The 27,993-nt window shown below is 43.7% G+C and overlaps 4 protein-coding genes across 4 annotated transcripts; 1 reads left to right on the top strand and 3 right to left on the bottom strand.

Annotated features, from left to right (window-relative positions):
* Positions 1-699: 699 nt before the first annotated feature.
* Positions 700-1,427, bottom strand: LOC127777416 (uncharacterized). Its single transcript, XM_052304003.1, has one exon. The coding sequence runs from the start codon at positions 1,340-1,342 to the stop codon at positions 1,034-1,036; it is 309 nt and encodes a 102-aa protein (XP_052159963.1). The 5' UTR covers positions 1,343-1,427; the 3' UTR covers positions 700-1,033.
* Positions 1,428-9,779: 8,352 nt separating this feature from the next.
* Positions 9,780-14,221, top strand: LOC127775543 (glyceraldehyde-3-phosphate dehydrogenase GAPCP1, chloroplastic-like). Its single transcript, XM_052301799.1, has 14 exons — positions 9,780-10,071; positions 10,394-10,455; positions 10,685-10,743; positions 10,831-10,869; positions 11,081-11,181; positions 11,671-11,783; positions 11,957-12,056; positions 12,154-12,300; positions 12,465-12,525; positions 12,639-12,736; positions 12,816-12,958; positions 13,210-13,293; positions 13,370-13,459; positions 13,638-14,221. Exons 1-14 carry the CDS (start codon positions 9,976-9,978, stop codon positions 13,690-13,692), a joined length of 1,248 nt encoding a protein of 415 aa, XP_052157759.1. The 5' UTR covers positions 9,780-9,975; the 3' UTR covers positions 13,693-14,221.
* A 1,346-nt stretch (positions 14,222-15,567) lies between these two features.
* On the bottom strand, positions 15,568-16,693 carry LOC127777760 (RING-H2 finger protein ATL74-like). The gene has a single exon (XM_052304380.1). It carries the CDS (start codon positions 16,402-16,404, stop codon positions 15,856-15,858), a length of 549 nt encoding a protein of 182 aa, XP_052160340.1. The 5' UTR covers positions 16,405-16,693; the 3' UTR covers positions 15,568-15,855.
* Positions 16,694-19,596: 2,903 nt separating this feature from the next.
* On the bottom strand, positions 19,597-20,537 carry LOC127777235 (VQ motif-containing protein 22-like). Its single transcript, XM_052303797.1, has one exon. It carries the CDS (start codon positions 20,479-20,481, stop codon positions 19,840-19,842), a length of 642 nt encoding a protein of 213 aa, XP_052159757.1. The 5' UTR covers positions 20,482-20,537; the 3' UTR covers positions 19,597-19,839.
* Positions 20,538-27,993: the final 7,456 nt, after the last annotated feature.

Here is a 27,993-nt window from a genome sequence, read left to right as displayed (position 1 = left end):
GATTTTTTACATTGTTGGATCACCGTGATACTTTGGGCAGAAATGTTCAGCCTATGCGATGGAGAACTGGGCCAAAAGCTATAGGCCGATAAGTACAATGGGCCATTAGTAGAGCCTAACCCCAAACAGGCAGTCTCCTCTGAAGTCTGCACCTTCAAGAGGGCCTGGCCTATAATTGGACTTGGGTTTTCAATTTGGCAAACGATTGGGCCTCAAGATCAGGTACGTGAAAAATCTAGTAGTAGGAGTATAATGTCAATTAGTGTATATATGTTCATACATTCATACGGTTAAGTGTGCACACGTTTATACTGTGATTCTAAAAAAAAGTTCTTTGCTTTCCGTCGTTGGAAATTTGCTGCACAGAGCAACCGTTCTTCTCTATTTTTCCTCTCTTTTTTCTTCGAGCCCATCCGCTCCTCGAATCAATGCAGGAGCAGTGAAAATGTGAAATTTTATTTACTAGTAGCACCGATCGATCTCGCGTCCTCGCCGGTGGTCGGCACCGTCACCCGTGGGCACAGGGGTCCCGTGCGAATAATCGCTGTGGCGCAGCGGTGACACTAGTGAGTAGTAGTAGTGACCGACTACTGTAGAATGCAGCGACAACGCAACGACGCCGTAACAACTATTGTAGCCTGAATGATGCAATCAACACAACATCTACTACAAAGTTGGCGAGCATCCAATTTTTCTTGATCTCGGCGATTTAATCAGCCAATTTCAGAATTTCATGAAAAAAAGGAATTAATGGGACGATTTATATCAGGAATAATGTGCATGGATTTCCAAGAAATCAGCACGAGAGATCGAAACCATCATCTCGGCCAATGGAGAGAGCCATGGAAGAAATCCCTTACAACCACCACTCCCTCCTCATATGAACACACTAATTAATTAACAACACTGCAGGATGAAGAACAAGAGTGCATCTACCTCTAATGGCTAGAGCTAAGCTAGCTAGCTTAGCTACGCGCAGCACTGGCACGCGCAGGCCGGCCATGCGTGCCTCAGCTAGCATCGGTCTCGGCCCCTATTGCGGCTGCCGGCGAGCGGCCGTGGACGAAGAGGAGAGAACGAAGCGGGAGGCGAAGGTGTAGCGGTGGTAGAGCTGCGCGGAGACGTCGCCGCCGTCGTCGCCGAGGCCACTCCGGTCGAAGTTGCGCGCGTAGCTGAGCGGGTCGTACTGGCACCTCGCCGCCGCCGGCGGCCGCGACGACGTCGCCGTGGACAGCATCATCCTGCTCTGCCTCCTCAGCTTCCTCACCAACCTCCCCAGCGCCAGCCCGCACCCCCTTCCCGTCGCCGTCGACGACGACGACGCATTGCCCTCCGCCGCCATCTCAACCGGCCGGTGAGCGATGAGCTAGCGAGCGAGAGAGTGGTTGGGTGGATAGATGGATGGATGGTTCGAGGTCTCGGGTACATGTGGTCGGTGAGATTTTATAGGAGTAGAGGTGGGTGGGGCAGTGGAGTGGGAGTGGGGGAGTGGGAAGTGGTTTCCCGTTGGCCCATGTGAGCTTGGGGACCAGTGTAAAGTTGGTGTGGCTTGTTCGTCTCTGATTTTCTTTCTTTGGCTTCAAACACAAGGATAACCCATGAGCCTCTCTTTGTAGCTACTACAACAGTACTATGGCTACTAGTACTAGTAGTATATATGGAGTATCATTTGTTTGTTTTTGTTTTTTGTTAAAGAGAATAATGTAAGTGATGATGATTAGGGAGCAGCTGGCTCTGGATGAGCCAGCTCCAGGAATCAAGGGAACCTGTGGGCTATGCTAGCTTCTTCTCCAACAAAAAAAGCTTAGGCCGGCAGCTGGAGTCGAGTGTAGTGGTACCGGAGAAACAAAACCAAGAAATCACGCATGCATGAACCTGCATCGGTATGTACCACTACTACACTACTTGTTGACAATGACAACCGTGCACCTTGACGCATGGCAGATTGGCAGAGACATCGGCCAACGTTTTTTTGGTCGTACCGAGGTGGAGTAGTCTACTGTAGTACAACATTTGGCGGTGGGTCGGTGCATGCGAGCGTCGGAGCCACGCGCGGCTGCTGTGCCAATGTCGCGCGCGCCGCCCGTTGCGTCCGAAAATAAAAGGAGATCAAATCCGCGCAGTCGATTGCACCGCGCATTTGTCACTGATATGTGGATCCGAAGCCTATCAGACTCGCATATCAGTGACAAAAGCACAACGGTGCGGCCGATCGATCGACGCGAGACTCAACTAGCCAGATCGATCGCCATCGCAACAACTCAGCATTTGTTGTTGTGACTTGTCAACAGTGATGCGACGGATAGTATCCGTTGATACGTGTACTGAACATCCGATAGTGTTTATAGCTTTTTATCGATCGATTCTGCCCCCACAAAGAGTGAGCATTGTGGCCCACAACGGTGACAACGGTCGGAAAACACAGCATAGACATAGAGAGATGAGATGCATGCACATATGTCACTGTGTAATAAGTTTCCTTTAGTTTTGTTTGATTGAGATGTCAGGAACCCCCAGAAAAATAAATTGAACGGAGGAATAATCCGGCCTACTCCTACCTAGCTAGCCTTGTTTAGTTCAGGAAACAAGAAAACGCTCACAAATCATAATTAGAGCGGGAATAAAGTCATCTTACTAGTGGTTGTACACAGTCCTCTGCTGTGGTGTGCAAACCACACATGTACCCATAGTTGGCAGCAAAAACTAGTGAATTTTCGTACGATTTGACCGGTCAGAAGAACATGCTCCACGGAACAACACAAACATTTTGGAGCGTTTTAAATCTCATCGGAGCGTTTTAAATCTGCGTGCTCGCCATGTGGGAACAGTGGAGGGATCACATGGTTTTTGGAGGCTCTCGCACAAGCCTCGTCACATGCACGCGCAGTTGCGACTTGCGACTCACCAACTCACCAGTCTACTACCACGGCAGCATGACTCATGACCCTAGTCAACATTCTGATCCCTTTTTTTGCTTCTCTTTTTTTAATAAAAATCCTGGCACACTGATAATGAACAATTAACTATAGCTGATCACACATTATTTGGCTCATTTGCAGAAACACCATAAACTATGTAGTACGTTTTGTTGTCATCACGGTTTTACCATATGCCTGCAGTCTGCAGATGACCAGGATTCACGTTGTGATCGAAAATTGTGAAATTTTGAGGTTTTGACACCGTCCGAAAGTAGATTCCTATTAAAATTTCAAATGGTTTTCGAGAATTCAAATTTGAAACAGTATAATTGACCATAATGTTATCGAAGTAAGTCGAAGTATATCAAAATTTGATTATTATTATTTTTTTAAAAAAGACTCCATGCCGTTTCAAGGTCTATCCGGCGCTCAATCAAAATACTGAACCCTGCAGACGAGCTAGCTAAAAACTAGTAGACGTATACAAATTTAAAATCAACTGGAGAACACCAGCGGGAAGCCGAGAGAAGTGTCCTGTTGCTTAAAGATAAAGGCTACTACTCATCATTGAGTAAATTAACAAAGCCACCGGACTGTATGTAAACCTACACTAGATAAACATAGGTGACAAGAGATCCGACAAGATTTGTGTGTACATCGATCTATCATTGGTTCACTGACGATGAATCCATCAAATGCTACACTAGAACAGATTATATAATCTAGGAATATAATATGATAATCTCACATTTTGTTGCCTTTACGTATTGTTGCGTCTAATTAAGCATTCAAGCTACACATGCTAACTAGCTTTACCTCTTTTCATGTGGTGCTCATTTCCCCAACTTGCAAGCTACTATGCATCTAACATCGATCTATCACATGGTGTCACGCATGCAGCTGACTCTCTGTGTCACTTAATTCACAAATTAGTAAGATTCATCGTCAACAGATTCGTCGTCGTCAGTGTGAGCAGCCACTTTAAACTGCCATGTTTAGGGTATGTTAATTACCTTTGGCTTTTGTCATAGCCTGATGGCTGACATGGATGCCGACATGATGATCAATTCCCAGAATCGGAACGGTAACTGCTATATAGTATATATGCTTCGGACATGAAATGGTAGATGAACGAATGGATCGCGTCGCGTCTGCGGCTGTGAATTCGTGGAGGCGATGTACTGATGGGCTATGGAATTGAGGCCTGAAACAGAGGCAGATATTGGGCCTTGAGGACTCACCAGGGCCCGAGACCTGGCACATCCACATGTTTATTTCATATGGGCCATGCGACGGGACCAAGGGTCGTAAACTCCGAATTCCAATTCCCTTTGAGCCTCCGTTTTTTCATTGTCTTGGCGTAGTTGTTAACCACGCTGATCAACTTCAAGCTTATTTTAAAAAAATTCTTAGCTGATTTAGTCTATATTACTGCAATTATACTATGAAAAAGAGGTTCAGAAACACTGAAAATAAGTTATTACACAAAGGATGCACAATTTATTTGGTGAGGCCACTTGACTCACATTTTAGTGCGGCTGGCTGTGAAGGGTATGGAGATATTGGGCTACTTATTGGGCCTTACCAGGCCGGAATCCCAGCCCATCTACATGTAAATGCATCTCCATTTGGGCCATGAGATGGCCCCAGCCTACCACTCTACCAGGAGGGGTTCGGAGTTAAAAAAAGTCCGACCCGTTTGAACCTCCGTCGTCACATTGCCTTGTCGCAATGAAGTAGGGAACCACGCTGATCAACTTCAAGCAGCCGCGCCCAGCTAGCTATCTAATCCATCTTCTGCTTGCTTGTTTTATTTTTCACGTAGTTGATGTTGTGTTTTGCCTTTCAATTTGATTTATCATTCAGTAGCTAACAAGCAAGTTGGGTAATGAGACCTAAATAGAGTCAGCCAGGCAACCCCGGATCTTTGACCTTGGCCGTATGAATGAATTGTCATTAAGTGGAATTTTGGCCGAGTGCAATTAGTATCGTGATCTTAATCCGAGCTTGGCCCATGGCAATGCAGCTCGATCCAACACTGGAGACTCTGTTCATGAAGGAGTAGTTGAAGGCTGTGTTATTGGAGAAAATGATTGTGAAGGACTGAAGATTGCTTCTTGTTTCAGAATAATGCCAAAATACCCTGATGCATGAAGAGGGGAGTAGACAATGCCCAATACTAGGAGCAAATATGTAAGCCTTTTATCTCTCTCCCAACAATGAGCAATTGAGCAGTGCTATAAAGAATTGTAAATTCTAGCTTTCTATTTTCAATGTTTAGATATTTCACATTCTGTTAACAAGACCATGCAGGAACTCTGGTTCAGTTCACCAAGTACAAGTGTAAAATGGTCAGTAAAACAACATGGATTGAACTTCAAGTTTGGATGCATATATCAGATACATGAAGTGGTGTTTTGATCATGCTCGACCTACTGGAACATTCACGATTTAAATTTGAGCTTGGCCATGAAGCAGTACATATCTGAAAAAAATCAAAAGTTCACAGTAAACAATATATGCTGGACTATCCGGTGGATTGACATGGGAAGCAACTGCGGATCAGATTAAGAACAAAAAAAAAAACAAAAAAAAAACAAAACATATATGAGTTTATTTCTGTTGCTGCCAATATATAATCGTATGAACCTACAAGCTTGTATAGAAATAGGTATTATGAAAAATCCGAAAACCTTCTACTGCTATCCCTGCGAAACCAAAGGGATTTGAGTTGGACACTTGAACCTCTCCAATTCAATTTTCCAAGCCCAACGGTTGAGAAATATGGGGATTGATGCTCCTCCATAAACCAAACCAATGAAGTTTAGCCGTGTCAACTGGTAATCAAGTTATAGGTTTTCAGCACTGTTGAGCTAGGACCTAGGAGTTATTCAGGTTCTGAAAGTTGACATTATACTTACTACTAAGCTGATTGGCTAATGCTGCCATCAGTTCTTCCAAGTTCTAATCAAGCATCATAACATCAACATAATTGAGTTCTTCCAAGTTCCAACATTATCACACATGACATGCATGGCCAAAAGTTTAGTTTGCCACCACTAAGCTGATTAGCTAATGCTGCCATAAAAAATACTCCAGATACATGGGGATCAATCAGACCAATCCATTCAGATTTCCCGGGATTTCAGTTAAATTTCCCTCCACTATCCAAAGTCCAAACAAGGGTTTAGGGTTCTTCTTCCAAGATACTACTCCAGTCTATTATATACTACATTATTGTCTAATGATACTGATTAGTTTAAGCAGCCATGCGTGAGCTTACTGCAAAACCCAAAACACTGGAGCTGTACTGCTGCATTGCACCGGCGATCGCCGGCTCGCCGGATTCATTTGTGCTTCTCCTCGGTCTTGATCAGCGCAGACATCAAATTCACGGTGAGCCGCCGGCGCTGGAGGTTGGTCACGACCTTCATGAGCGCATCATTCTTCAGCATGTCCTCCAGCCGCCGCGCGTCGCACCCGCCGACGAGCTCCACCAGGCGGCGGAGCCCCGGCACGTGCGGCGGCAGCGCGAGCTCGCCGGCGGCGGCGAGCGCCTCCACCTCCGCGACCAGTAACGGGTACCTATCCCGCATCTCCTCGTACTGCCGCCTCCCGCGCCCGCACTCCTCCTCCGCCGCCGCCGCCGCCGCCTTCCTCCTCTTGCTGTCGCCGTGGGAGTCGTCGTCGTCGTCGTCGTCTTCCTCCTCCTGTATCGTCTCAAGCTTCGGCGCTCGCCCGCCGGCCTTGACCAGCGCCTCCTTCAACGCCGCGGTGAGCCGCCGCCGGCGAAGCTCGAACTTCCCCCTCGCGAGCTCTTCTACCTTCAGCTTGCGCTCGAGCCGCCGCGCGTCGTCCTCGCCGACGCGTTCCAGCAGGAGACGGTGCCCCCGCACGTGCGGCGGCGGCGGCAGACCGAGCTCGCCGGCAGCGGCGAGCGCCTCCACCGCCTCGACGAGCAGCGGGTACCTGGCGCGCGTCTCCTCGTACGTCCTCCCGCTCGCGCCCTTATTCCTCTTCCTCTTCCTGTCGTTGCGGGGCGGCTTCTTCTCCGCGGCGACGCCGTCCACGTCGGCGTTGGCGCCGGTGACGCGGAGGCTTTCCACCGAGGTGGCAATGGTGGAGAAAAGGGCGCTGCCCATCGGTGACGGAGTGTTCGCCGACGTCGCCGGAGGGAGAGGAGAGGTCACCGGCGGCGGCGGCGGCGGCAGTTCTTGGTTGCAGTTTGTGTGTGGCACGAGGTGTGTGTCTTGCCATTATAGTGACACGGGAACGGAGGAGGCTAGGGAGGATCTGGCCCGTTGGATCGAGGATGGCGTTCTCTCCGTCCGTCAGATCGGTTCGTCTCGGAAGTCGCGCGCACTGGTGGAGTGGTAGTTGTGCGTCGCTTCGCTTCGTCTCTCGCCAGATTTGATTGACGGCACGGCGTAATTACGGGCGATTATTTGATGCAAAATTTGACTTCAAGGCAAGCTTTGATACTGCTCTCTCAGTTTCCAAATATAAATATTGTTTGGTTGTTTAAGTGAGATTAGGATTTAACAAAAAATTGCTAAAAACTGTCGCAAAAAGCTTTAAAATGTAAGTAGTGTAACTACAACGTAATTATACTGTTGTTACATTATAATCGCTATATAACTTAGGTATAAATTTACATATATTTTTTATACTTATATACAACTTATATTGTACTTACTGTATAGTTGTGGTGGAATTATATTATAAATATAATGTAGTTATATTTAAAAGTGTCCCACTATAAAACTTACAGTATTTTTGAAGATAATTCTATCATAATTTGTAATGCTACCCGTTAAATGAAGGTTGGGAGGAAACTCTGTTTGAGATAACATAAGGAAAATAATTACATATACGTGATTGATGTGATAATTAAGTATTACACTGGGCATATAGAAAATAACTATGGTTAGAAAATGAAGCTAGTATATTTAGACATGCTATTTTATCATTAGTCTAATTGAAAATCTATTTAAGTATTAATCCGTTGTTTGTCATCAAAGATACTTCAGCAATGACTTATTTTTTTCAATATTTAATAATCTTAAATAAAATAAATAGTCAAACGTTACGTCCTACATGTATATTTAAAAACAACATAATAATAAATTGTAACATCATTATTTCACACCCTCCTCAACTAGCCTAGCCCAACCGTTCTCCCGCGCGCCTGGCGCCTGTCTACCGACCATCGTTTCGTCTCGGTTCACAATCTCCCTTCACATCCTGTTTTGTCTGTGTGTGTTTATAAAGCGCGCTCGTGTTGTGAGTACGCGTGTTTGTACCGTGTTTCTAAAAGGAAGGATCATAGCTATTGGGATTGAACTAGCGGACCTATTAGGGAAAACAAAGAGCCTCTGGCTGTGTTTAGTTCACACTGAAGTTTGGAAGTTTGGTTGAAATTGGTACGATATGATAGAAAAGTTGTGTGTGTATGAATGGTTTGATGTGATGGAAAGTTAAAAGTTTGGAAAAAAAAAAATTTGGAACTAAACAGGCCTCTATAGTCTGATTAAGGCCTGTTTAGTTCCCAAAAACTTTTCCCAAAAACATCACATCGAATATTTGGACATATATATGGAGCATTAAATATAAAATAAAAAGAAAAATTAATTGTACAGTTTACGTGTAAAATGCAAGACGAATTTTTTGAGCATAATTAGGCCATAATTAGCCATAAGTGCTACAATAACCCACATGTGCTAATGACGGTTTAATTAGGCTCAAAAGATTCGTCTCGTGGTTTCCAGACGAATTATGAAATTAGTTTTCTCATTCGTGTTCGAAAACCCCTTCCGACATCCGGTCAAACGTCCGATCTGACACCTAAAAATTTTTTTTTCCCCAAGTAAACAGACCCGAAGTGAAGACATTGAGTGATTTACCCTACAGTTTCAAAATGTAGAGTAGTATTTGGGGTCACCTTTGGGCCTTTGGGGTGTGTCGATGGAGACGGCGGACACAGGGAAGGACTCGTCCGCATCAAAGTTTGGCATATTCGCCTCTGAGGGTGGGCCCCCAGGCGGGTAGCTCCGACGAACAGTTGGGCCGGGCCGGGCTCGCCTCGCCTCAGATCGGACGGATGCAACGAAACGTTTCGCGACGTTTGATCCGTCTCCTGACCGAAACCAAACAAACCGTAGATTCGTGAAAGGTACTGTGCAATTATTCGTGCAGGCCCACGTTAAACCTCGCGCTTTTAACATATGCAGGTTTTTGGTCTTATTCGTTGCTGTTTTCATACACCGAAAGGAGCAATAACTCCTTCCAAATATTCTCGAACACAAGGGAAAAGAAATACGAAGTTTTAAATGTCCATGGTCATACGAAGTTCTTGAAGAACCTACAACAGAATGCATGAATCGCTCACAAAATGTGTAGTAGATGCTTCACAAGAAAAGCACGTGACTTCTCTTTTTGGTTTTTTTCCTTCCAAAATTTACTGATATGGATCCTTTGCAAAACCGCACCTGTACTAACAGTGGCCGATAGATATACCCGATTCTAACTGTAAATGATTATCGGAGTCAATCCTCAATAAAAATATTTTTACACGTTTTTCAAATGTAAAGAGAGAGAACAAACTAAGGACTCCATAGTTTTGTGAAATAACATATTTGCAAATAGAAAATAGTTTGTAAATAAAAATTTTATATACATGTTCTTAACAATCTAAAAGATTAAAAGTTTAAGCTGAAAAATAAACTAGGATGGAAATTAAAAAAAATTCTAAAATCAACTTTAAATTTAAATTTAAGATTAAAAATTTTAATTATAGCTTATATTTATAAGTATAAGTATAAGTTAAAAGATAGGCGATAAAACAAAAGAGGCACAGAAAGAAAAAAAAACCTACAAGTAATAATAAAGCCATAAACAACTCCGCCCGAGGCCGAGATACCGGGAGACGCATCACGGAACCACGCCGCCGACGACGACCCCCGCCGCCGCACAACTCCGCTCGCCGTCTCCTCCGCCCCCGCCTCCATTCCGCCGCCTTCCTTAGAGGAAGCCAAGTTTCCAGCGCCGCCGCACCTGCATGGCGTCGCTCGCCGTCCCCCTCCGCGCTTCCGCCACCCCGGCCATCGCCGGCACCGGCAGCGGCGGCGGATCACGCGCCGCCGACCCCGTCAAGGTCCCCATTCGCCATCCCGATCTCTCTCCCTCTCTGATTTTTTTTTTTGGTCTCTTCGGTGAGAACCTGTTCCTGTTTCGTGTGACTGACAGCTGCCAACTCATGCGCATGAAACTGTTGTTCGTAAGGCGATGTTTTTGTTTCTATGTGTAGGAGTGGAGTATTGTAGTGAACACTCAGCTGTTTCCCACTTTAATTGCTTGTATTTCGCTTGATTTTCCGAGTTCAGTTGAAATTCGTTCGCGTTTGTTTAGCCATGATTTCGCAGATTGAAACTTGCTAAATTTCCACCAAATTGATCGATGTTGCTGCTGTGTTGCAGGTGTCGTGCGTTAGGAGCAAGGTTACCTGCGGCTTTCCTTCCGTTGGGGCTTCGTCTTCACTGTGAGTGCCTCCATCATCCAGATTATTCGAATTCCTTGAATAACAAAATTTGACAACCGAGAGCACAGCTGTTGGTTAGAGCGGAAAATTTCTGAGAGCAAAACGGACTTGACCCCTCGTTTTCTCAACTTGTGTTTTTGTGGTTTTTGCTCTGTGCATATCATGGATACGGTTGATCAGTATTAGCTGTAGCACATTGCATTTTCAATAAACTGCTTTTCTACTGCAGTGCTAGCAGCGTTGAGCCGGTGAGAGCAACTGCTACACAAGCACCCCTTGCCACCCATCGTAAGTTGCTCCATCCATCAAACACTAAAAGGGGTTTATGAGGACTGCAGTGGTGTTATGATTAACTTTTTTTTCTTCTTTATGTAGAATCTTCTAGCACGGAGAAGACAAAGGTTGGCATCAATGGTGAGTTCCTCCTGTAGATTGGAAAAATAATGACATTATCAAGTTGTTGTAATGTATGATTACTATTTGGAAGTTGCGCTATGCTAACTCAACTTGGAACGTTGAAGTGAACCCTTGTTCAACTTCATTGCTTCTGTAGGTGACCTTAAATTACTTTTGGTCTTTATTTAGTCTTTGGTTGTAAAGGAACTCTTTATTCTTGTTATTGCAGGATTTGGACGGATTGGGAGGTTGGTTCTACGAATTGCAACTAATAGAGATGACATTGAAGTTGTGGCTGTTAATGATCCTTTTATCGATGCTAAGTACATGGTAAGTTCTGTTGCTAGATTTTGGAAAAGCACAGTATGTATTACGTCCTGTTGCAGTGGAACCGATGATGTTCAATGTATCTTTATATTATTTCTACAAATAACAGTGTAAACATGTTGAGTAGAAATGCTTGTTACTCTAATATGATAATATGCCTAAGTACTCTTTAGCTCTTCTTAACTTAGTAAACATGCTTTGTTTATCATTATCTGACTTAAGATCTTAAAGAGAAAAGGCATTCCTATATAAGGTCCTTTACATGCTGGAGGTGTGTCTTGCATGAGAACACGAACCCAACCCATGCTATTCACTTTTTTTTTTTTTACTATTTTGTTAGTTTCAGATAACCATAATTATTCTTAATGAGAAAATTGACAGGTTCACCTTTACTAAACTGTTTTTGAACATAACTGTATTGAGTGCTACAACTTCATATGTTTCATTTAGAGTATTTCAAGTTCTTTGATCGTGATATTCTTCTTGTTCTAGGCTTATATGTTCAAGTATGATTCGACACATGGTCCATTTAAAGGCACCATAAAGGTTGTGGATGAGTCAACCTTGGAGATTAATGGGAAGAAAATTTCAGTTACAAGCAAAAGGTAAGAACATGAATTCTTCAGGTCTGGTTGAATCCACGGTTTTGTTTAAAAATTGTACTTTTGACATACTTGACTCCTTATATTCTTGTTATATAGTTTTGGGTTGTAATAATTCTCCCACGTGCTTTAGTTTTGCTAAAATTATTTGTTGGTGCTTCTCCTTTCCATTTCAGAGATCCCTCAGATATTCCTTGGGGAAACTTTGGAGCTGAATATGTTGTTGAATCATCTGGTGTTTTTACAACAACTGAGAAAGCATCAGCACACTTAAAGGTTTGCCTCTGCATTTACACAACCCCTCTGGCCAATCAGAAAATAAACTAAGCCATTCACATGCAAAAAATGCTGAGATTCCATCTGGCTTATATAGGGTGGTGCAAGGAAAGTAGTGATATCTGCTCCATCCGCAGATGCTCCTATGTTTGTAGTCGGAGTAAATGAGAAGAATTACAACCCCAGCATGAATGTTGTCTCTAATGCAAGTTGTACTACCAACTGTCTTGCGCCCCTTGCCAAGGTATTTTTCTGTTCTGTTGTATCCTTTCTTTGTTAAGGATACACATGGAGTATGTTGTGTCTACTTTGATCGGTTCTTGACTTCAGATGATAAGTACATTTCGCTGTTACAAAATGTAGCACCATGCCACCATACTGGTTTGTATCATGGTTTGTACTTTTCAGATTGTCCACGAGGAATTTGGCATAGCTGATGGCCTCATGACAACTGTCCATGCTACAACAGGTTTTCTCCTCTTTTATACTTTTCGATTTGCACATACAGGATTTACTGCTCTTCTCATCTAAAAGCTTATAAAAGTAGCATTGTTTTTGAATCAAATGATTTTATTTGTTCAGCCACCCAAAAGACTGTCGACGGTCCTTCAATGAAAGATTGGAGGGGAGGACGGGGTGCTAGTCAGAACATCATCCCTAGTTCTACTGGCGCAGCAAAGGTTATTTCTTCTCGCGGTGAGTGGGAGAGTTCCTCTTTTTTCAAGTTTCTCATGTTCAAACCTTTTGCTTTGATATTAGGCTGTTGGAAAGGTCCTTCCAGCATTAAACGGGAAACTCACTGGTATGGCCTTCCGAGTTCCTACACCTAACGTCTCTGTAGTTGACTTGACATGCCGTCTTGAGAAAAGTGCTTCTTATGAGGATGTGGAAGCAGCTATCAAGTATGCCTCCAATCTTCTTGTCATGTCCTAGCACATTTAGTTGCTGCTTCATTGCTTAATGCACTCATTTTTTCGTTGGTGTTTATATTCTGTTCAGTTTCTCGCTCTATGCTTTCTAATCATTTCTGGCTTAACTTCTCAATTTTTTGTTAGTATTTGGGTCATCATTTGTCTGCAATTGTTCGAATGATTGGACTGGAGAGTTGTTAATCCAACATAGTACTTAACCATGTCCTGGTCCTTGTTCCCAGGGAAGCCTCAGAAGGTTCTTTGAAAGGTATTTTAGGCTACACAGATGAGGACGTCGTTTCGAATGATTTCATTGGTGACACCAGGTAAGTATTTTCGTCTTCACAATGTTTTTCTTGAACATAGGAGCAAAAATTGCTAAAGCCTATCTATATTTTCCAGGTCTAGCATATTTGATGCCAAGGCTGGAATTGGCTTAAGTTCTTCTTTCATGAAGCTCGTCTCTTGGTACGACAACGAGTGGGGCTACAGGTGAGCATCCACTTAATGGCATAACGCCTTAGCCAGCCCTTTTCAGAACCTATTCGTTTTCCTGATTACTGCAGAAACTGAATGTTTCATACGCAACTCGTGTGTTCCAAATGGTGCCTTGCATGTATTTTTTCCATCTATCTTTATCTGACCTGAAGATTTTGTTTCTTTGCTCCAGCAACCGGGTCTTGGATTTGATCGGGCACATGGCTCTCGTCAACGCTAAGCCCTGATGCCATTGATAACAGCAGATGCCCTAGTAATGTAGGAAGAGAAGGCTGCAAACTTGATGGCCCCTTCTGTATCTCGGAATAATATTAAGCACACCGAACAAAACCATTGCCGACATGAAGATACATGCTGTGTTGTGATAATCCGAGCTTATTTTTGGCCTGTTTGAATTTTGTTATTTTGTTGTGCGACACATGGACTCCATGAGTTGGGGTGAATGAAGCAAGTAGTAACACACTGCTTGCACACAAAACAAACAGACCTGATTTCCTACACTTGGTATGGTGCATTAACGTACACCATGGAATGGATCGATATCTCCAAAAAGGTGTCCCGTATTCCTATATTGATGATGATATTCTCCCTCCCTGTCCATGGCAATTTGGGTTCCGATTAAGCTTTCGCGGAGCAATGACACTGACAACAACCGGCAGTGTCGCCCTCGGTCCTCCTCATCACATCCCATTCCTGCCCTGCCAGCCGTCAAGTGGTTTCTCTTAGTGGAAGGGGCATCACGCCCTCCAGATAAACCGTGGGAATCACTTCATTTTTCCCTCTCCTTTTTTTTTCTATACAATGATGAGAGTCGTGAGACCTGCCTGTTGTATTTTTCCTAACTGTACAATGGCCCTGTTCTTTGCTGGTTAAGATAAAGATTTTATCTTAGTTTTTGTTAACACGCTATTCAAATTGATAAACAGTATATTTTATGTAAAAGCTTTCTATATAAAAGTTATTTTAAAATATCTGATAAATTTATTTTCCAAGTTTGTAACAATTGACAATATGAAACTCAATTAATCATATTCTAATGACTTTATCATTTATCTTGCCCTAACTTCATTTCCATTTTTAGTGAAACGAACATCGCCAGTCTGTTCATATCTCCCGGTCCTATGAGGCTAGATCGATTTTCATTATCGAAAAAAAAAATCTTTAGTTCCCCATAGCTCATAAAAATATTTATAGTAAGATGTTTATTCTTTTAGGGATGGAGTGGTAATGCAGTCGATTGTGCTTTTTTATGGTATTTTGGAAATTTTGATTGATGAAGTAAGTGAACAGTACATCTCTTAGCTACTCCCTCTGTTTTAGGTTATAATCTGTTTTAGGCTATAAGACGTTTTGACTTCAGTAAAAGTCAAACTACTTCAAGTTTGACTAAGTTTATAGACAAATATAATAATATTTATAATACCAAATTAGTTTCATTAAATCAATAATTAAATATATTTTTATAATAAATTTGTCTTGGGTCGAAAATGTTACTATATTTGTCTTCAAACTTAGTCAAACTTAAAGCAGTTTGATTTTGATTAAAGTCAAAATGTCTTATAACCTAAAACAGAGGGAGTAGTTAACTATAAATACTGTTCCTCGCCAAAAAAAAAAACTACAAATACTGAGGACCGAGCTTAGCTCGGTTGGCAAGTTCGCTGTGGTGCGAACGGCTGGTCGTGAATTCGACTCGCGGGGGCTCACCTCGACGGGTTTTTCCAGTCCTTTCTTTGGGACTGTCTTCAGAGCAGTCTCGACTAGAAAATAGGGAGTGGTAGTGCAGTCGATTGTGTATTTTTTTTTAGGTCTTTTGGAAATTTTGAATACTAAGGATCGAGCTTAGCTCGGTTGGCATGTTCGCTGTGGTGCGAATAGTCGGTCGTGAATTCGACTCGCGGGGCCTCACCTCGACGGGTTTTTCCCGTATTTTCTTCGGGACTGTCCTTCGTCCTTCAGGGCAGTCTCAACTAGAAAATAGGTTACACACGCATGTGCGTTCAGTTGGACTGCACGTTTCCCGTGCACTGAGGTCTAGTGCCTCCATTCTCAATCCTAGCGTGTGTTAGGGACTGTGTGTGTTCGTGTGTTGTGATGTGATTGTGGTGTGTGAGTATGCGTTCTGAGTTGTTTCCTTTAAAAAAAAGGCAAATACTGTAGACCCATTGCCAGTTTTAATGATTAGCTTTGCATTATTATGCAGTAACAAGGGATGCTCATACATAAAAGCAACTGTCATTCAGGATGATTTTCCTGGATAGACGAAAATAATAACTACTCACTCATGATGGCGAAGTAAAACCATCAGCCATTATACAAGTTATTTACCGGATAATGAGCATATATAGGTCACGCTCATAATCTATAGTAAAAGAAGTTTAGCCGATCAATTAAGCAGCAGTCAAAACTTGCAGGCGATGGTGGTGGTCTTCTCCGACGACGGCGCCGTGGCCGTCGGCCTCCGGCGAGGGGCGGCGGCGGCACGTCGGGCAGGAGCAGTGCGCCAGGAGCCACCTGTCGATGCACACGACGTGGAACCGGTGGCCGCACGCCGGGAGCAGCCGGACCCTCTCCCCGTCGGCGAAGTCCGACAGGCAGATGGCGCAGCCGGCGGCGGAGGGCGCCGGCGAGGCGACGTACGTGGCGACGGGCAGCGCCACGACGTCCTCGCGCTTGAGCCCCGCGCCGGCGCGGCGGTGCTCCACCCAGCCGACGGGGTCCGCCACGGCGCGCCGGGTGCACCGCACCACGCACTGGAGCATCGAGTTGAGCCCCAGCGCGCACACCAGCGCGCACAGCATCGCCGCCAGGATCACCACCACGTCGTAGTCAAGCTGCGGCCGCGACGGCGACGACGCCGCCGCCGCCGAAGACGGCGGCATCGGCTGCTGCTCCGGTGAGGAGACGTTGCTGCAGTTGGCCATGTGGGACACCTCCATGCCGATACGACGACGACGACGACGACGGCGGCGGCGGCGGCGGCGGTGGCGAGGCGATCGATCAGACAGGCAAGGAGAAGAGGAGAAGAGAGTGGAGCAACCACGACATCGCAGAGAAAGACAAGGAGAAAACAAAAGGTGACAACTGAAGAGCTAGAGCTATAGCAGTAAGCAAAGTGATCGAAACAAATTTTAGTGCCAATATGCTCATACACAAATTTTAGTGCTAATAGGCTTTTAAGGCTGTGTTCGAGAGTAAGGGTTGGAAATCCTCCTTTCAGTTACACAAAACGAAACATGTATTTACGCATATTAATTAAATATTAGAAAAAAACCTTAAAATAGATTAATATGATTTTTAAAACAACTTTCCTATAGATTTTTTTTTTAAAAAAGCACACACCATTTATTAGTTGGGAAACATATGGGCGTAAAAAAACGAGAAGTAGGAAATGGGAAACACACCCCTAAGTACATATGCATCTTATTTTCAGATTATCCATCTGATTGTTGAAACAAATTATTGCTCCATAATTTGAAAAACACATTTTCTAAAAAATATACTCCTTTAACTATATTGTTTAGACCACATGTTTTAAATTATTTAATTTATTCTTATAATTGAGTAGATAATTCATAGCAACGATCCGTCCAATAGTCTGTTTTGAATGGAGCTTTAGATTCATGATGGACAATTGGACACATCAAAAAAATTCTATAACCTGAATACTGTTCTGATAGAGTGACACCGGTGTTTCATCAGCAGGACGTATCAAGTACGAAAAGGTATGAATACTGGTCATAGCTATACAAGTATTGGAACCAAAGCAACAGCACAACTTGCACGAGAAGAATCTGTTCTTACCTTTCTTGAAAAAGGAGGCGAATTGACTGATAAGGAGATCACACTAGTATTCACTTGCCCGAGATCAACATATAATCGACACAAGTGTGAGAATAATTCCTTCAATTTGAATCTTTAAAAGCTAAGCATATGCAAAACTGGAATATATTTGGCCGCTGTAAACATCACTTCCAAGATAAATGGTGTAACTACATAAACAATACATGCTTTAACAAAGGAGGAAGAGAGGGTCCTGAAATCTGAAAATGTTTTTGTACAGGCACGGAAAAGAGAGTTGGTTTTTCAACCTTCATTTCTGAAACAAATATATTTTCACATGATCTCACATGATCACGTGATCAGTAATTCAGACTTTCAGAGCTTTAAAACTTTTTTTAGAGAGAGAGGTTTAAGCTGTTGACTGAATTTGCAGTAAATTCTCAGGGTTTCCGTTCACTGAAGTGTGCTTTGTCAATATGCTTGATCAACTCTCTGGTTGCACCTCTGCGTGAAGATTACACTGCTTGTTTGGTAAACAACTGGGAGTATTGGCAACTCCAATATCGTATCGATCTAAGGCAGGAGTAACTAACAATTGACCTATAGCATTGTTAAAACTTGTCAGGCCAGCCAGCAGACAGAAACTCATTGAACACTAATCTGCCCAAGTTTTAAACGTATCCAGATTTATGCATCCAAAACATCTGACACCAAGATCTTAATTTCGCACTGAATTACCCCGGTAGATGCCTCACAGCACACGGCCGGCTCAGGCATTCTAAATTTCTGAATATTAGGGGTTGGTTTCCTATCTGCTATATGGCTCTTCACCAAACTTTGCTGGTAGAACAAGTTGGTGCTGGTCACAAACAGTTTATCAGTTTTTGACAGATGAGTGATGACCGAAATGACTCCACAAGTTGTATGAGAATTAAATTAGCACCATAGAAGTAGATCAACAAGACAACAAGAACTTGGGAATTGCAGAATCACAAATTCACTTCACAGGCTTCACTAGCAGCTCACTAACACCAGCCCATATATGTTTGTATATTTTCAGCATAATAGCTCACATGCAGTTTTGAACTTCCAACCGGTGGCTGTACAAATCATGGTTCTGAATATTTTCCTAAGTAGAAACACATAGCCGCATCAAGGATTCCAGTTCCAGGTCATCTTTATAAAGCCCTGTCATAATTTTATTAAAACTTAATACCTAGTTAGCCGTGCTCATCTTGATGATTAGTAAAAGCTTCAGCATTTTCAAGAGAACTTTTACAGTAAAATACACTCGTAATATATCCTGCTAGTAATAAGTAACCTGTAAATTCTTAGCGTATAGTGGAACAACTTTAGGTGCTTTCGCCGCTCGATCCCATTCCTCGTTATCCTTCATCACGACGAGGCGCCTCCAACCACTGTGGATCCACATGTGCCGCCGCCTACCACCACAATGCTATGAGCCTTTGACTCGGTGATAGTTAGGCACTAAACTATAAATTTACTAATCCCTCCATCTTAAAATAAGTGCAGTTTTACACTATTCATCTCCAACGTTTTACCGTTCGTTTTATTTGAAAATATTTTGTGATTAGTATTTTTTTTGTCATTAAATGATAAAATATAAATAATACTTTATGCGTAACTATTTTTTTAACTTTTTATAAATTTTTCAAATAAGACGGACGGTCAAACGTTGGACACGGATATCCACGACTGCGTTTATTTTGGGGCGGAGGTAGTGAAATATTGTGTGGAAACTTTATATTATAAAACTTTCTAGTATTTTCTATATTTATATAGATGTTAATAAATCTAGACATATATACACTAAAGTATAGAGGAATGGTACATGACGGTATACCATGGGTGTCTCACTAATCGTCCAAACTACCCGTGCTCATCTTGACGATTAGTAGAAGCTTCAGAAATTAGTTTTCTGAGCCTCGCTCCCCAAAAGCAGAACAGTAGCTAAATAAAGCAGCATGACAACTCTGACTTTGACCCTGCCCCGTCACCCCATGACGTCACGCCCACGTCACACGCACACCCCGAAATGTCGTGGGACCCACCCGTCAGCCCCCGCCGACCAATCAAATCCGTCGACAAAAAACCCCACGCTAGTACACGTCGCGCCACAAAACACTCGCTATTAATCCAGAAGAAGGAGCAGATGCGATGCAATAATAAACCCGTGAAAACAACATGTGGTTAGCGTGCGCCCGCCACAGCTTTGCTTCTGAAACTTGGCAACCCAAATCAAAAGTTGATTCCTCCCCTGGCCTAATCAAATCACGCAGAATTTTTTTTTTTACTACTTGTCAAAATCCACACATGGGCTATGAGAGTGACCAAAGAGCGAAATCGAATTGAAGCAAAAATTAGGAGTATTTACATCGCTGCAGCATGGATAGCTGATCAGCTGATTTTAGTGATCTTCTCTCTTAACTGAACAAACATGTGAAAGTAATAAGAAGAAAAGAAATTGCACACGATCGAGGAGAGGGTAAAATTAACTTGTAGGGGGTTAAACACAACTGGTCCATGAATCTTCTTTGCTTGTGATGTGTCTTCGATTAACCGTTGGTTAATTAGGCGAAGTAGCCATTAGCGCTGTGGTTAGCGGCGGAAGTAGGCATCTGAGCTGACTGGAGGCTCTGCAGGAGCAACCTGTCCTCGGCCGAGCTCAGCGCGTGGCTGAACATGTCGCCGGCGCCGGCGCCGGCGCCGCCGGCTTGCTGCAGGTTGCCGTAACCGAACGGTGCGCCGGTGTACTGCTGCTGCGGTCGGAGGAGCTGTTGGTGGTCCTGGAACGTCGGCCGGCGCGGTTGGAGGTGGTCGGAGAAGGGAAGGACGGCGCCGGTGAAGCCGTAGTCGGAGCCGAAGTTGATGACCGGAACGCCGCCGGGCCCCGCGAACGCGCCCGCGGGCGGCGCCGGGATGCCGGTGAACTGCTGCACCATGGCGCGGAAGTTGGTGGTGTCCGTGTTGAGCAGCGTCACGGGCGCGCGCCGCGACGCCCTGGACCGCCTCCTCGCCGGCTTCCCCACGCGCGGCCCCTCCACCCCCGGCGCCCGCGTCGGGCTCCCGCCTGTCGATCCCGCCGGCGACGCCGGGCTCGTCGCCGCCGCCGCCGCACCGTTCGCCACCACGCCGCCGTGAGCAGCCGACGCGTCGTGGTACAGCTCGGCCCACTGCGCCAAGCTCGAGCCAGTGTCACTCATGGCCGCCATGGCGATCGAGCGAGAGACGGATCGCGTCGCGAATTGCAAAATATCGGAGTAAAAACGGTGGAAACGAAACGGTATTTATAGCGACGCGGCGACCGGTCAAACGGCCAACCGAACCGGGAGACGATCTCAGCCGTCCGATCATGACATCAACGGCTGAGGATCGTTGACACCGTCGCCGTCTCGAATACGTCCCCGACCCCGTGACAGCGGCCGCCGCCTCCTCACCCCTCACCTTCCTCGAAACGTCGCGGAGAGGAGGTGGTGGGTGGGCCCCGCGCGGGGTGCCACGTGGACAGCCACCGTGCTCCGGTACGGCGGGGCGGCGGCGGCGTTGGCGTTGGGTCACGGCGCGCACGGCGCGGGATGATTAATTCCGCGAGGAATATCGGGCGCTCGCCGTCGACTTCGTGGCGCGAGCCCGCACGTACGCAACGCGCGCGCATGTCGCCATCGCGCGGCATGTGAAGGCGGCGGCGGCGGCGGGGGAGCTGAGGCCGGTGGTGGTGGTGGTGGTCGAGGCGAAGCTTCCGGTGAAGCTGCGGCGGCGTGTGCATGCATGCGGCGGATGGCGACCGCGACGCCGGCGATCGAGTAGTAATGCGGTTTTGTGTGTGTGGATAGTGTGGTGGATAGGGCGTCGTCGTGGCACGTGCCCGGTTTGAAGAAGGCGGAGGTCGCTGTCAGTATCCACCTCGGGGATCGCGTTTACATTCCGGCCACACGGAAAGTTTCCACCTCCATCGTGGTTTGTTTGAGGTAAAAGCGAAACGGAATAATCCCTCCCTTTCGAAATATCTCACGCCATTGATTTTTTTTAAATATATTTAACCGTTCGTTTTATTCAGAAAATTTAAGTAATTATTACATCTTTTCCTATCATTTGATTCATTGTTAAATATAATTTTATGTAGACATATAATTTACATATTTTACAAAAGTTTTTAATAAGACGAACGGTTAAACATGTGCTAAAAAGTCAAAGGTGCCAAATATTTCGAAACAGAGGGAGTATTTGCTAACGAAAAATAATTTGTAAATAAAACTCTAACTTTTATTGTATTGTCTATATATCTATTGATATAAAATCTCACATCTTATTTTTTAAATTTTGGACCACCGAATATGCTTTAAGATTCGTGCAGAGATATTAACCCTAGCTCTCCTCCTCATATATGTGTTTTAAATTATCTAAAAAAAGACTGAAAAAAACTATAATGAAAAAAAATCTTAAACTCAACTCTAAATTTTTGGTTGAAAATTAAAATTTTGACTGACAAGTATAAACATAAGCGAAAAAAATAAGGATGTTCACTCTCCGTTTGATTATACTAATGAGGATATTAAGCTTGGACACGTAAAACGAGAATATTATTAGCTCATATTACTAATTAATTGGGTTTAAATTATTTTAAATTTAGAAATGACTTTATAAGATATTTAAAAGAACTTTTATATAAAAAGTTCCCGTACAAAGTAGGACGTTTACCACTTTAAAAAAAATGCTAACAAAAATGATATAAAATCAGTATCTTTAGCAATTCCCTCAGTCGAATCAAGTTATGGGGGATGCCTGTTTTGGTTATATCAAGCATATATTCGACGACCACTATTGGATCGTAGTACAATGGAGTACGCCTCTTCGGACTGCAATTGTTGAGAAAAACCATCATAAAATTGGGTGGCACAAAGATTGTTTATCATGTGCTCAGTTTCTATTTTTGAAATTTATCATGTGCTTAAAATGATCTATGAAAAATGGTTTGCTATAGCATGGTCACCAGACTTGGAGCATGCTTGCTGATGTCACTTGAGTTTAAAAGTTGAATCTTCCTGTTTCTAATTTACTTTCGACCGATCGATTTGTTGATAAGTCGTAGAAAAAATAATGAACCAGACAAAACTTTTGAATCTGTATTATTCGTAATTTGAAAGCCAAGATTAAAATAACATACTATAAATTTATAGTGAAAACAAATCAAAATCGCTTATATATAAGTCCACGTGTAGATGATTAGAGTGTTAAGGACCCTTTTTGTCACTCTGTGTTGCCTGGCTTTCTTTTCATGAAGCTTTAACAAGAGATTCAAAATTAGCTTAGGTTTTAAGCTGAAGCTGTAACAAATTAAAGCACGATCTTGTAAAGGTTGCACATTATATGTTACACTTTCACCTTCATTTGCGTGATTGCTTCCACGAGCACGTCTCCTAGCTCGTAAGCATGGCCAACACTACAAGTCAAGTACTAATGGACCTGATGAATTAGTGGTAACTACAATGTTATGTCTAGCTCTCAGTTAATTTTCTGATCAAGACCGTAGAGTGATTCAACGTACGGCATGTACAGTAGTCGATCAGGGCGCCCATTTTTTACTTGCACCGCAAGCCAAACATCGATTAATATACGCTTACCAAATTGGGTATATATAGCAAAGTCAGATTAGCTCGTTCAGTTAATTAAAATGTTCAACTGTCGATCGTTCGAGGAAATACTCAGCGTGTTCACATATTATGCACATGGTTTCTCACTTAACCAAGTGTCCAGACCACTGTACTTAGAACTTCCAATCTTACTTACTCCATCCCAAAATATAAATAGTGTGTTTGAAACAGATTTTTTGGTAGCAGATGCGCCTACTGTAGTTCAAAACGGCTGCAAGGTGCAGCGATTTTCAATTGTTGGCTGCAGCAAAACTGGCTATCGAACAAGACCGGAAGATTTTGGATGGAAGGGACACACTATACGAATCCAGATACCCTATCTAGATTCGTAGTATTAGTAAGTGTTCTATCTGTCTAAAATGTGCCCCTTATATTTTTGGGGGCGGAGGGAGCATATATTTCGACCGCTGTAGAGCGAATGAGAAAAAAAAATCATCATTTATCCTCACATTACTCTCTCCATAAAAAAAACAATTTCTATACACAAATCTTACATACGTATCTGTTTCTTTATTAGTAGTTTTTTTTTTCCATGAGACGATGCATGTTTACTTGAATGATGAGAGGTAATCACTAATCACATCTCGATAAGCAATAATTAAGATGAGCGAAGACACGTTTGTTTTGGATTTATTCTGTCCAAACTTCTAAATTAATTTTTTTGTAACCGAATTTAGCAATCGAACTTGCATTTAGCATCTAAAGTGGACAGCCAGGAATAAAATACTACTTCCTCCGTTTCATAATGTAAGTCATTCTAGCATTTCCCATATTCATATTGATGTTAACGAATCTAGATAAATATATATGTCTAGATTCATTAACACCAATATTAATGTGGGAAATGCTAGAATGACTTACATTGTGAAACGGAGGGAGTACTAGTTAGTATACACAGTGAAAGTGGTAAGTAACCAGTACTAGATAATATGCTTATTACCTAGTTATAAGGAATAAATAAATAATTTCTCTCATCTTTTCTCATGGCTAGTGACTGTGGGGTCTAGCTTACCGTCCACTTTTATTCTTTCACCATTATGATTACAATAATAACTAATACCTATTGACATAGAGCTTACCCTTATTAATAAAATAGGTAGTAAATATTGGTGATTTCCTTATAAAACCATATATTAACACTATGATTCTGTGATCTGAATGTGATCCGAAGATTATAGGATGGACCTGGTCGCGCTAGCGAGTGGACACGTTCATCTACGGCTATCCATTATGTTAATCTGTTCCCCACGAAGTAAGAACAGTATCAAGGCCTTGTTTAGAGCATGTTTAATAGAATAGCCAACTACTAGCTTCGAATCATCTATAACTAATGTAATGGTCAATTTATATAATAATTACCTACTATACTATTAATATTTGGTCCTACCTGTCATATACACATTACGTCTTAGAGTCCGTGCTGCAGCTGGCTACACATCTGTAGCATGCTGCTCTTCTCTCTCTTCTTTTATTTCTTTAATATATAAGTTTATTGCTGGCTTATAGTCTACTATTGTATAGTTGGGGGAAATTTTTGGGTTTGGTAGTCACATCGAATATACAGACACATATTTGAAATATTAAACGTAGTTTAATAACAAAATAAATTACAGATTCCGCCAGAAAACTGCGAGACGAATTTATTAAGCCTAATTAATCTGTCATTAGTAAATATTTACTGTCGCACTACATTGTCGAATCATGTCGCAATTAGGCTTAAAAGATTCATCTCGCAATTTACATGTAATCTGTACAATTGGTTTTTTTGACTACATTTAATACTCCATACACGTATCCAAACATTCGATGTGACAGCGTGAAAATTTTTGTTTTGAAACTAAACAGGGCCTAACTAGATTTTTTTTTTGAATGGAGGGCAAAAGCTTTGCCTCGTATATTAATAGAGGAGCAGGAAAACAAGAGAAAATATGTACAGGGTCAGCCAAAAGCCAACCCGCAAACGGAAAAAGCTGTCTCCCAAAATTCCAAACTCCTGTAGCTTTGTCGCTCTAGCTTTAACCCAGGCTCTCCCTTCCTCTTTGATTTTTGCTATAACTGAGGCAGGGGTGGAGGCTGTGCTCCGAAAGATTCTTGCATTACGCTCCCCCCAAATCTCCCAGGACACAAGCATCAGCAGAGTTCGCAGAGGGGCTCGTGGAGTATTAGGGGATTCAGCAACAAGGTTCCACCAAAGTTTGACGGGGGGCAGTTATTCCATTTACTCAATTGGAGGTCAGTTTGTGTCCATTGTTGGATTTCGGCCCAGATTATCTTAGTGACTCTACATTTGGCCAGTAGGTGCAGGGCTGACTCATCCGTTACACAGCACAGGGGGCAGATCTTTTGATTCTGCCAGCCTCTTTTCCCCAGTCTGTCCGCCGTCCAAAGTCTGTTCTGGGTAGCAAGCCAAGAGAAGAATTTGCATTTTGGCGGCGCCCATGCTTTCCAGATTGATTGGTAGAAAGCAGACCTTGCCGCTCCCATGAATTGCAGCCTATATGCCGATCTTGTTGAGTATTGCCCATTCGCTGTTAGATTCCAACGAATGCTATCTTGTTCTTCATTCAACGGGGCATTCTTCTAACCATGGACCATAGATGGACAAACTGGCGTAAGTGCTCCACTTATGTAATGCGGAGGATGTCCATATCTTGGATCCAATTATTATTCTATATGGCGTCATGCACCGTTCTATTCTTCCGTTTAGAGGCTAAGAAAATGTTGGGTGCAATTTTCTGGGGCATCTGATTTTCCAGCCATCTCGAATCCCAGAATCGCGCCGTTTTGCCGTTGCCAACTGTTATGGTTGTTGCCGCCGAGAAGAGTTCTTTATCTTGAAGGCTACAAGGAACTGACATCCCCACCCACGGTTTGTCAGGGGCTACCCATTCGTTCCAAAGCCATCTTAGGCGTAAGGCGGACGTGAAACACTGTAGATCCATTACTCCCAGGCCACCTAGATCTTTTGGCCGACATACCCTTTTCCAGTTGACTTTGCATTTGCCGCCGGAAATACTTTCACCCCCAGCCCAGAGGAACTTCCTCCTGATTTTGTCAATGTCCTCGAGGGTACCATCGGGTAGTTTCAGAGATGTTAAGTGGTAGATTGGTTGTGCCGTGAGGACTGACTTCGTTAAGCAGATCCTAGCAGCAGATGACATTAGCCTCCCTTGCCAGGGGGCTAGTCTGGACTGGCACTTGTCTATCAGCGGCTGAATGTGGACCTTTTTCAATCTACCTACCACTAGGGGTAGCCCGGGGTATTTCATTGGGAAGCTTGCCAAAGCTGCCGGGAAGATGCTCGTGACATCAGTAAGGTCAATGTTCCCACAACGAATGGGGGCAATCTGGCTTTTGCTCATGTTTGTTCGAATGCCTGAAACTCCTCCGAAAGCTCGCAATATTTCTGTTAGATTCGTCATATCTTGTACAGTAGGGTTTACAAAGATGGCCGCATCATCAGCATAAAGGGAGGTTCTGAATCTTGGTGCTCTGCCATGCAAAGTAGAAAGTAGCCCAAGGTTTGTTGCTTTCTCCAGTAGGTGATGGAGAGGGTCAATGGCCAGAATAAAGAGCAAGGGCGACAGAGGATCTCCTTGTCTGAGTCCTCTACCATGCTTTATTGGAATTCCTGGGCAACCATTAAGAAGAGCCCTTGACGTTGAGGAGATTAGTAGATTTGTGATCCAGTTTGTCCATCTGGTTGTGAATCCTCTTCGTTGAAGAAGGTCAATGAGGTAGTCCCATCTAACGGAATCAAAAGCCTTGGAGATATCTAATTTGAGCAGCAACGCTGGTGTTCTTGTTTGGTGGAATTTTCTTGCCAAATTCCGAACGTACATGAAGTTATCGTGAATGCTCCTTTTTTTAATGAAAGCATTCTGAGCCTGGCTTATCAAGGAGCCCATGTGGGGTTGGAGGCGAAGAGCAAGAACTTTTGAGATTAGCTTTCCGATGCCATGAATTAGGCTGATTGGCCTGAAGTCGCCTATGCCTTCAGCTCCTTCCTTTTTTGGGACAAGCACCACATTAGCCGAGTTCAGAATCTGAAGGTTGTTGCTTCGCAATTGGTCAAAGGAGTGAATTACTAACATGATGTCCTCTTTGATCGTGCCCCATCAAGCTTTATAGAAGGCTCCTGTGAAACCATCTGGCCCAGGCGCTTTATCCCCAGGCAATTGTTTTAAGGCAGCAAGCACCTCCTCCTCGGTGATGGGCCCGTTAATCATTGCCAAGTCTACAGGTGGTAACTGCAGGGCATCCCAATCGAAGTCTACCAGGCGTGGTGGCGGGCGCGCTAAAAAAGCTTCGAAGTGATCTTTAATGATGGCCGCTTTTTCCTCATGCTTGAATTTCCAAATATTCCCCACGCGGAGCCGTTGAATAAAATTTTTTCTCCTTCGCGCATTCATTTTATGGTGGAAATATTTCGTGTTTGCATCGCCTTCTTTGAGATTGGTGATCCTTGAAGCTTGCCTTTTGCGAGCTCTTTCAATTATTGCCAGTCCCATGACTCTGTCCTTGAGGCCCCGTCTTAGGTTGAGCTCAGCTTGACTGAGTTGTCTTGACTCTTGTGCTATATCTAACCGAAGGATGACCTCGAGGGCCATGTGGAGGTGCATCTTTCCTTGGGAGATGAGATTTCTGCTCCAAGCTTTCAGTCTACCAGCTATTGCGCCCAGCTTGTGGTAGAGTCTGTGATGAACTTCATGATGTGGAGGGCTCACAGCCCAGGCTTGAGCAACGATCTCCTGGAAACCTGGAAGGTGAATCCAGTAGTTCTGAAAACGGAAGGTTCTAACGCACGGCGCGTCTCCTTGTCCCGATAATAAGAGGGGGCAGTGATCTGAGAGCGAAGTCGAGAGCGCATGGAGGAGGTGCTTCTCAAAGGCGGTATCCCAATTTGGGCTACAAAAGAAACGATCAAGTTTGACCAGAGTCGGGTTATCTTGCTCATTGCTCCAGGTATATCGACGATTTTGTAGTGTGATCTCCTTGAGCTCGCAAGCGTTGAGGGTTTCTTTAAATATTCTCAATTGTCGCAGGTTAAGGTTGGCATTGTTTTTATCTGAA

This window comes from Oryza glaberrima, chromosome 6, assembly GCF_000147395.1.
Source record: "Oryza glaberrima chromosome 6, OglaRS2, whole genome shotgun sequence".
NCBI lineage: Eukaryota > Viridiplantae > Streptophyta > Magnoliopsida > Poales > Poaceae > Oryza > Oryza glaberrima.
This window is presented reverse-complemented; position numbering and strand designations above follow the sequence as displayed.